The 10,345-nt window shown below is 44.5% G+C and overlaps 2 protein-coding genes across 2 annotated transcripts; both read left to right on the forward strand.

Moving 5' to 3' along the window:
- The first annotated feature begins 3,310 nt into the window (after positions 1 to 3,310).
- Positions 3,311 to 4,270, forward strand: LOC125424934 (olfactory receptor 11G2-like). Its single transcript, XM_048482369.1, has one exon. The coding sequence runs from the start codon at positions 3,311 to 3,313 to the stop codon at positions 4,268 to 4,270; it is 960 nt and encodes a 319-aa protein (XP_048338326.1).
- Positions 4,271 to 9,098: 4,828 nt separating this feature from the next.
- On the forward strand, positions 9,099 to 10,058 carry LOC125424935 (olfactory receptor 11H6-like). The gene has a single exon (XM_048482370.1). It carries the CDS (start codon positions 9,099 to 9,101, stop codon positions 10,056 to 10,058), a length of 960 nt encoding a protein of 319 aa, XP_048338327.1.
- The last annotated feature ends 287 nt before the right edge of the window (positions 10,059 to 10,345 follow it).

Genomic DNA, 10,345 nt, shown 5'->3' on the forward strand with positions numbered 1-10,345 from the left:
TGAAGGAAGCTCTGGGCAGGTTGAGAAGGAGAAAGGTGTCATTAGTGTGGGGAAATAGGACAGCATAATAGGGGGAGGGAGGACAAGAAAAGTTGGCTTTTACGCCCTGCTTTTCTTTACCTTTAAGGAATCTCAAAGAGGCTTGCAATTGCCTTGCCTTCCCCTCCCCTCAACAGAGTCCTTGTGGGGTGGGTGCACCTGAGGGAGTTCTGAGAGAACTGTGACTGGCCCAAGGTCGCCCAGCAGGCTTCATATGAAGGAGTGGGGAATCGAACCCCAAAGAAGTCCTAAACAAACTGAACTCTCAGCTATGGTATCGAAGGGACATGGAACAAATACATTATGTTTACCATACAATATTATTAAATGGTTCAGAAATCATGAAATTTCTTCAGCAAATTTGTATCTCAATTTTTTCTCCCAGAATAAAGTATTCAAAGCAACCTATAGTCACATAGTAAATTTCAGATACAATGGCATTGTTTCCTTCATTCAATCATTCACATGCATAGTTTATACAGTGTACCTTTCTCATTGAAACTGAAGGTGTTTTATACATTGCAACTCAGTACGGTGAAAAAGATAGGACATCCAATAAACAATACAAAATAGTTTAGGTTGCAGAAATCTGAAAGCAGAGCTGAAAGTGAGCATGATCCTTTACCTGGGAGTAAGCTCGGTTGCTGGCAATGGGGCTTGCTTCTGAGTAAACCCTCCTAGGGTTGTGATTCACCCATTCGAAGCGTTGCACGGTTGCTTCACCAAGCTTACTCCCAAGTAACGTGTGCCTCGGATCCAACCGTTTTTTTCTAAACGAAAACCTCAGTATTCAGGTTAAATTGCCGCGTTGGCACTTTGCGATAAATAAGTGAGTTTTAGGTTGCAATTTGGGCACTTGGTCTCGAAAAGGTTCGCCATCACTGCTATACACAGTAATATATTCTACAATTCCTATCCCCTACCCATAAGGTGGCTGGGCAAATTTCAAGCAAAGTTGCTCAGTCAGAGATTTTGGCAGAGATTTTGGCGGGAAAATTCTGTCAGAGATTTTGGAGGGAAAATTCTGTCAGAGATTTTGGAGGGAAACATTTGCCTCAGGACAAAGGCAGTTGGCAGATGCTTGTGTGTGAGAGAGGCACACTCTTTCTCTCTTTCACTGAGGAGACCAGGAGGTGACTTGTTATACCTGGATGGCTCAGGTTAGCCTGATATCATCAGATTTCAGAAGATAAGCAGGGTCAACCTTGGATCTTTAGATGGGAGGCCACCAAGGAAGTCCAAAGTCATGACCTAGATGCAGGCAATGGCCAACCACCTCTGGACATCTCTGGCCTTGAAAAGCCCACATGACAAGATAATCAGCCGAGCTGTGGCTTGTGGCAAACAAAATCCAAAACAAAGATGGATGGGCCACAAGAGACATGAAGGATCTTGCGACTTGTTGTTTTCCCATCTGAGGCACTTAGTCCTCAAGGAGATTTAATGCGGATTGAAAACTGAACCGCCTCCCTCAGAGAAATCCCCAAGCAAATTCCCCAGATGAAAGTCTCAGCAAAGCTCTTAATAAAGGGTGCAGCCATCATGCACAACCAACAACCTGACTGCTGCAGTCAATTTACCACGCAGTCACTTCTCTGCTATTGAAATAACATTTAAGCCCTATGATGCAGGGAAATCATGAATTTCCTCCCGCTTTGATCATTGTCTCTAAATCATGCTTGGGAGAAGTGATCTTGCGCTACTGCAGTATGAAAACCTGGATTCCTCCCAAAAGCAAGGAACTCTGAGATTTGACTCCTAGAAGTCTGGGTTTCCTCTGGTGCCATCTAACCAGATTGGTATGAATTATTTCATTCTTTCTGTGAACAGCATTATTTGACTCAACTGAAACGCTTGTGGGGTTTATTGTAGTTACCGCAGCGACCATATAGGCAAGGATTAGTCAGAAAGGAAGACCAATCTCCAGTGTAGTACATATTCTCTACATGATGCCGCAATTTTTACAAATAATTCTGGACTAATTAGAATTTGGGAGTGGAAACAGTTGATTCGGGAAGGCACCTATTCCAGATTCTTGAAAGCAGGTTTATTTCACCCAGCTAAATTATGCCAAGGGTCATAAGAACATAAGAACATAAGAAATAGCCTGCTGGATCAGACCGGAGTCCATCTAGTCCAGCACTCTGCTACTCGCAATGGCCCACCAGATGCCTTTGGGAGCTCACATGCAGCGTGTGAAAGCAATGGCCTTCTGCTGCTGCTGCTCCCGAGCACTTGGTCTGCTAAGGCATTTGCAATCTGAGATCAAGGAGGATCAAGATTGGTAGCCATAGATCGACTTCTCCTCCATAAATCTGTCCAAGCCCTTTTTAAAGCTATCCAGGTTAGTGGCCATCACCACCTCCTGTGGCAGCATATTCCAAACACCAATCACACGTTGCGTGAAGAAGTGTTTCCTTTTATTAGTCCTAATTCTTCCCCCCAGCATTTTCAATGAATGCCCCCTGGTCTTCAGAGGCTAGACCATGAATGGAAATGATTGCTTTTTAAATGTAAAGCATGTAAGTGAGCTGTTGGTATAGTAGAAGCAAAACTCAGCCCAGCCTTTCCCTAACCTATATTGCTTTTTTATAAAGACTTTTAAAAGGGATCAATTTTACTCCAGTTCTTCCTTCTGCAAATTAGCACTGACCTACCAATCGTGATGCTGATCTTAGATCAATATCAAAGGCATTCTTCGTGTGGAGGATTACTCAGCCTGTCAAGAGATCCATCAGTAGGGGAGAGGAAACAGATAACACTGGACAGGGAAGGTCTGACCAATGCAGAATAGAGTGGTACTATTACATCCCTCAATCTGGACACTATACTCCTATTGATGCAGCCCAGAATCATACTGGCTTTTTTGGTTGCCCCATGACACTGCTGACTCATGTTGAGTTTGTGGTCAACTGAGACTCCCAGATCCCTTTTGCATGTACTGTTGTCAAGCTAGGGGTCATCCGTCCAATATCTGTGCCTTTCATTTTTATGCCTAAGTGTTGTATCTTACATATATCTTTGTTGAAATTAACTCTGTTAGTTTTGGCCGAGCTCTCTGATCTGTCCAGGTCATTTTGAATGCTGACTCTGTGGAGGGTTGTTTCAAAGTCTTAATGAAACCAATGTGTTTTGTATAACTGATCAGAATTGTTGCTACATGGGAAAACATAATACAGTGGAAGAACTGGCTGAAGGGTCCTGTTAAACATATTGGAACAGACAATATTTGCTTTTACTCTGCAATGTTAACTGTGTCATCTGATTCCAGATGGAGCTGGCCAATGAGACCTCAGTTCAGGAATTCATTTTGATAGGCTTCCGAGTCGGGCAACAGGAACGGTTCTTCCTCCTCATCTTTTTTGCCATTCTTTATGTACTCACGTTGGCGGAGAACTTCACCATCATCACACTGGTGCACCTAGATGCCCACCTGGCCCGGCTTCCCATGTACATCTTGCTGAGCCACTTTTCCTGGTTGGAGTTGTGTTACGTGAGCACCATTGTGCCTCGTATGGTCTTCGATCTGTCTTCCCCGCAAGGGATCATCTCTTTCAGGGACTGCTTCCTTCAATTCTACCTCTTATTCTCCTTTGGCACCACTGAAGACTGCTTCCTCTCGGCCATGGCCTTGGATCGATACTTGGCCATCTGCCACCCATTGCGCTACCCACAAATCATGTCGACAAACTTTTGCGGTGTCCTGGTGGCTGCTTGTTGGGTCATTGGCTTCATGGCCTTTGCTGTCCCCGTGACTATGATGTCTCAACTGTCCTTCTGTGGTCCCAACATCATTGACCATTTTTTGTGTGATGCCGGGCCCATTCTGAGCCTGGTCTGTTCACCATTAGGAATTGCTCCCCTTCTCTGTCAGATTTTAGTGAATATTTTGCTTTTTGGCAACATCTTCTTTGTTGTGCTGTCTTATGGTGTTGTCATTCTCACGTTGATGAAGCCTTCTTTCGAAGGCAGTAGAAGAAAGGCCTTCTCGACCATCTCATTCCACCTAGTGGTGGTGACACTTTTCTATGGCTCCGTTGCAGCAATGTACATAATCCCAGACGGAGAAAATCAGTCTGAGGTCACGAAGGCTGTGACACTCTTCTACACTTCCATTACGCCATTTTTGAACCCCATGATTTATTGCCTCAGGAATGATCAGGTCAAGGAAGCTGTGGGCAGACTGAGGAGAAGAAAGGTGAGATTCCAGGGGAGAAAGATGACTATATAAAAAAAAACCCTATGCAGTACATGGGATTCAACTAATTAGAGGAGTCTTCATCAGAAACTTAATGTAATTTCTTCTTTAGTATTTTGAGCTGTCCAGTCCTAATACTGAAAAGCACAGATGGGGTCAGGAAAAGGGGGGAGTTTAATGGTTGACCAGAAACCACATGTCATGACCGGGATGTCTGTTCCCCATTTTGATGGCCTGAATACAAGACTTGAAACGGTTAATGAGGTTGATATGCAGGCAGTATTCCTTGAAGTAAGTAAATGTAATAAATAAAATGTGTGACCTCTGATTATGGCTTTGATTATTTAATATTTCTGTGTTCTGTGTTGTAATACAATAAAAATAATCAGGTATAAATTGGAAATATTATTAGAAGAAGGAGGGTTGGTTTTTATACTCCGCCCTTCTCAACCATAAGGAGCTTCAACGTGGCTTACAAATTCCTTCCCTTCCTTTCTCAACAACTGACGCCTTTTATGGTAGGTGTGAGAGTTCTGAGAGAACTGTGACTGGCCCAAGGTCACCCAACAGTCTGTGTGGAAGAGTGGGGAATCGAACCCTGAAGAAGACCTAAACAAACTGAACTCACAGCTATTTTATCAGGGACATGGAACAAATACATTATGTTTTCCATACAATATTATTAAATAGTTATTTCTTTCGTCAGAAAATTCGTATCTCATTTTTTTCTCCCAGAATAAAATATTCAGCAGCTTAGTTTTTAACCTAAAGCACATAGTCAAATTCAGATCCATTGTTTCATTCATTCATCCATTCGCTCATGTACATTGTTTACAGTCCCCCTTTCCCATTGAGACTGAAGGTGTATTATACATTGCAACTCAGTACAGTGATCAAGATAGGGCATCCAATGAACAACACAAAAGGGTTTAGATTTGCAGAAGTGTAATGGGGGAATAACATAGTAGGATTGTACTTTCAACAACAGACAGTACATACTATACACAGTAATACATCCTACAATTCCTATCCCCTACCCTTGAGGGGGCTGGGCAAATGCAAGCCAAGTTACTCAGTCAGAGATGTTCTGTCAGAGATTTTGGAGGGGGAAATCCTGTCACAGATTTTGGAGGGAAAATTCTGTCAAAGATTTTGGAGGGAAAAATTCCCCTCAGGGCACAGGCAGTTGGCTGATGCTTGTGTGTACAACAGAGGCACACTCTTTTTCTCTTTCACTGAGGAGACCAGGAGGTGACTTGGAGGTGACCAGGAGGTTATACCTGGATGGCTCAGGTTAGCCTGATATCATCAGATTTCAGAAGCTAAGCAGGGTCAACCTTGGATCTTTAGATGGAAGGCCACTAAAGAAGTCCAAGGTCATGACCTAGATCAGTGATGGCGAACCTTTTTGAGACCAAGTGCCCAAATTGCAACGCAAAACCCACTTATTTATCGCAAAGTGCCAACACGGCAATTTAACCTGAATACTGAGGTTTTAGTTTAGAAAAAATGGTTGGCTCCGAAGCGTGCGTTACTCAGGAGTAAGCTTGGTGGTAGTCGGTGGCTTTGCTTTGAAGCAACCATGCAACTGGTGAATCATGACCCTAGGAGGGTTTACTCAGAAGCAAGTCCCATTGCCAGCAACTGAGCTTACTTCCAGGTAAAGGATCGCGCTTTAGTTCTTCACATGAAAATCAGTGGGGTTTAACAGCGCTTAACAGGGTTACCTACACTGCTTCCCCAAAACTAGGTCTTAGGTTTAATGCTAATAATCGAGCCCGATGGCCCAGGCCAGCCTAGATGTGTGTGTGTGGGGGGGGGGAGGCACTCTGTTTGTGTGTGCCCACAGAGAGGGTTCTGAGTGCCACCTTTGGCACCCGTGCCATAGGTTCACCACCACTGACCTAGATTCAGGCAATGGCCAACCACCTCTGGATATCTCTGGCCTTGAAAAGCACACATGACAAGATAATCAGCCGAGCTGTGTCTTGTGGCAAACAAAACCCAAAACAAAGATGGATGGGCAGCAAGAGACATGAAAGATCTTGCGACTTGGTTGTTCTCCCATCTGAGGCACTTAGTCCCCCAGGAGATTTTATGCAATTTGCAAACTGAGCCGCCTCCCTCAGAGAAATCCCCAAGCAAATTCCCCAGATGAAAGTCTCAGCAAAGCTCTTAATAAAGGGTGCAGCTGTCATACACAACCAACAATCCACCTGCTGCAGTCAATTTACCATGCAGTCTCTTCTCTGCAATCAAAATAACATTTAAGCCCTACGATGCAGGGAAATCATGAATTTCCTCCTGATTTGAAAACTCTGTCTAAATCATACTTTGGAGAAGTGATCTTGCGCTACTGGGGTATGAAAATGTGGGTTCCTCCCAAAAGCAAGGAAATCTGAGATTTGACTCCTAGAAGTCTGGGTTTCCTCTGGTGCCATCTAACCAGATTGGTATGAATTATTTCATTACTTTCTTCTTTCCATGAGCAGCATTATTTGCACTGGCGTAATGCCCATTGGGCAAGGTGGGCAGCTGCCCAGGGCATCACCTTGTGGGCGGCATCAAAATGCTGGGTTCGTTTTTGGGTATTTTAGTGGTTTTCCATTTTTGGCCTGCAGGGGGCGCAGTTTTTAGGCTAGCAGCACCAAAATTTCAGCGTATCATCAGGAGACTGTCCTTATGCTACCCCCCAGGTTTGGTGAGGTTTGGTTCAAGGAGTCCAAAGTTATGGACTCCCAAAGGGGGTGCCCTATCCCCCATTGTTTCCAATGGGAGCTAATAGGAGATGGGGGCTACAGTTTTGAGGGTCCATAACTTTGGCCCCCCTGAACCAAACTGCACCAAACCTGGGGGGTATCATTAGGGCAGTCTCCTGATGAGATCCTGAAAGTTTTGAGACTGTGCCTTCAGAAATGTCCCCCCCCCTGCCTGCAACCCCCATTGACAGCAATGCAGAAAACTCAATGCAGAACAAAGATTCTTGGGCTAATTTCTAGGATGTTCCTGCAGGGGGTGCATTTTTTGATGTATCGGCACCAAAATTTCAGGGTATCATCTGGAGATGATGGCACCCCCCAAGTTTGGTGCAGTTTGGTTCAGGGGGGCCAAAGTTATGGACCCTCAAAACTGTATCCCCCATCTCCTATTAGCTCCAATTGGAAACAATGGGGGATGGGGCACCCCCTTTGGGAGTCCATAACTTTGGACTCCCTGAACCAAACCTCACCAAACTTGGGAGTAGCATAAGGACAGTCTCCTGATGATATGCTGAAATTTTGGTGCTGATATGTCTAAAATGCACCCCCTGCAGGCACCAATGTCCTGGTGCAAAAAGAAATTTGGTCGTGGTGGAGTGGCCGCCCATGGGGGGGGGGGGGATCCAACCCAGGTTTTGCCCAGGGCTACAGTTTGCCCAGGGCTGCCTCATTACACCCCTGATTATTTGATTCAAGTGAAACAGGCGTGGGGTTTACTGTAGTTACTGCAGTGGCTATATAGGCAAGGATTAGTCAGAAAGGAGGACCTATCTCCAGTGCAGTACATATTCTCAGATAACACCGGATAGATACAGGAAACACATAACACTGGATAGGAGATGGCGCAACCCTGGATATATCTAAAGTTCTTTTGTCATGGCTACAATCTAAATTTTGTGATTAAGCAGCATCACTGATTATGTCACTTTGCAGTTTTAGAAGGTCCCTGTCCTGACAGATGGCCACCCAGCCTCTGCTTAAAGACCTCCAAAGAAGGAGACTCCACCACAATCGAGGCAGCCTGTTGCCCTGTGGAACAGCCCTTACTGTCAGGAAGTTCTTCCTAATCTTTAGGTGGAATCTCTCTTCCTGAACTCTGAATAAATTGCTCCTTGTCCTAGTCTCTGGAGTAGCAGAGAGCAAGCTTTCTCCCTCTTCATCATGACGTCCCTTTAAATATTGAAACATGGCTATCATGTCATCCCCCAACCTTTTCTTCTCCAGACTAAACATACCCAGTTCCCTAAGTCTCTCCTCGTAGGGCACAGAATCCAGACCTTTGATCATGTTGGTTGCCCTTCTCTGGACCTGTTCCAGCTTGTCAATAGCCTTCTTGAATTGCAGTGCCCAGAACTGAGCCCAATATTCCTGGTGAGGTCTGTCTAATGCAGAATAGAGTGATGATGTTACCCTGTTTCCCTGAATATAAGACATCCTCTGAAAATAAGAGGTTTTGCTGAAGTGCGAAATATAAGGCATCCCCTGAAAGTAAGACGTAGCAAATGTTTGTTTGGAAGCATGCCTGACGAACAGAACACAGAAAAATAAGACATCCCCTGAAAATAAGACATAGCACATCTTCGGGAGCAAAAATTAATATAAGACACTGTCTTATTTTCGGGGAAACACGGTACATCCCCCAGTTTGGACACAATACTCCTATTGATGCAGCCCAGAATCATACTGGCTTTTTTGGCTGCCCCATGACACTGCTGACTCATGTTGAGTTTGTGATCTACTAAGACTCCCAGATCCCTTTTGAATGTACTCTTATCCAGCTAGGTGTCATCCATCCTATAGCTGTGCCTTTCATTTTTATGCCTAAGTGTAATATCTTACATATATCTCTGTTGAAATTAACTCTGTTAGTTTTGGCCGAGCTCTCTGATCTGTCCAGGTCATTTTGAATTCTGACCCTGTGGAGGGTAGTTTCAAAGTCTTCACGAAACCATTTTGTTTTGTATAACTGATCAGAAATGTGGCTGCATGGGAACTTAAAATATAATATGGTAGGATAACTGGCTGAAGGGTCCTGTTAAACATATTGGAACAGACAATATTTGCTTTTACTCTGCAATGATAACTGTGTCATCTGATTCCAGATGGAGTTGGCCAATGAGACCTCAGTTCAGGAATTCATTTTGATAGGCTTCCGAGTCGGGCAACAGGAACGGTTCTTCCTCCTCATCTTTTTTGCCATTCTTTATGTACTCACGTTGGCGGAGAACTTCACCATCATCACACTGGTGCACCTAGATGCCCACCTGGGCCGTCTTCCCATGTACATCTTGCTGAGCCACTTTTCCTGGTTGGAGATGTGTTACGTGAGCACCATTGTGCCTCGTGTGATCTTCGATCTGTCATCCCCGCAAGGGATCATCTCTTTCAGGGACTGCTTCCTTCAATTCTACCTCTTGTTCTCCTTTGGCACCACTGAAGACTGCTTCCTCTCGGCCATGGCCTTGGATCGATACTTGGCCATCTGCCACCCATTGCGCTACCCACAAATCATGTCGACAAATTCTTGCTGTGTCCTGGTGGCTGCTTGTTGGGTCGTTGGCTTCATGGCCTTTGCTGTCCCAGTGACTATGATGTCCCAACTGTCCTTCTGCGGACCCAACATCATTGACCATTTTTTGTGTGATGCTGGGCCCATTCTGAGCCTGGCCTGTCTACCATTAGGAATTGCTCCCCTTCTCTGTCAGATTTCATTGAATATTGTCCTTCTAGGCAACATCTTCTTTGTTGTGCTGTCTTATGGCTTTGTCATTGTTACTTTGATGAAGCCTTCTTTCCAAGGCAGTAGAAGAAGGGCCTTCTCAACCATCTCATTCCACCTAGTGGTGGTGACACTTTTCTTTGGCTCCGTTTCAGCAATGTACATAATCCCAGATGGCGAAAATCAGTCTGAGGTCACGAAGGCTGTGACACTCTTCTACACTTCCATTACGCCATTTTTGAACCCCATGATTTATTGCCTCAGGAATGATCAGGTGAAGGAAGCTGTGGGCAGGCTGAGGAGAAGAAAGGTGAGATTCCAGGGGAGAAAGATGACTATTTAAAAAAAACCTATGCAGTACATGGGATTCAACTAATTAGAGGAGTCTTCATCAGAAATGTAATGTAATTTCTTCTTTAGTATTTTGAGCTGTCCAGTCATAATACTGAAAAGCACAGATGAGGACAGGAAAAAGGGTTTAATGGCTGGCCAGCAACCACATGTCTTAACAGGGATGTCTATTCCCCATTTTGAGGGCCTGAATGTAACTCTTGAAATGGTTAATGAGGTATGTTATGCAGGCCGTGTTCCTTGAAGTAAGTAAATGTAATAAATAAAATGTATGATCTC

The sequence above is a fragment of the Sphaerodactylus townsendi genome, unplaced genomic scaffold, assembly GCF_021028975.2.
Source record: "Sphaerodactylus townsendi isolate TG3544 unplaced genomic scaffold, MPM_Stown_v2.3 scaffold_1524, whole genome shotgun sequence".
NCBI classification, from domain to species: Eukaryota; Metazoa; Chordata; class Lepidosauria; order Squamata; family Sphaerodactylidae; genus Sphaerodactylus; species Sphaerodactylus townsendi.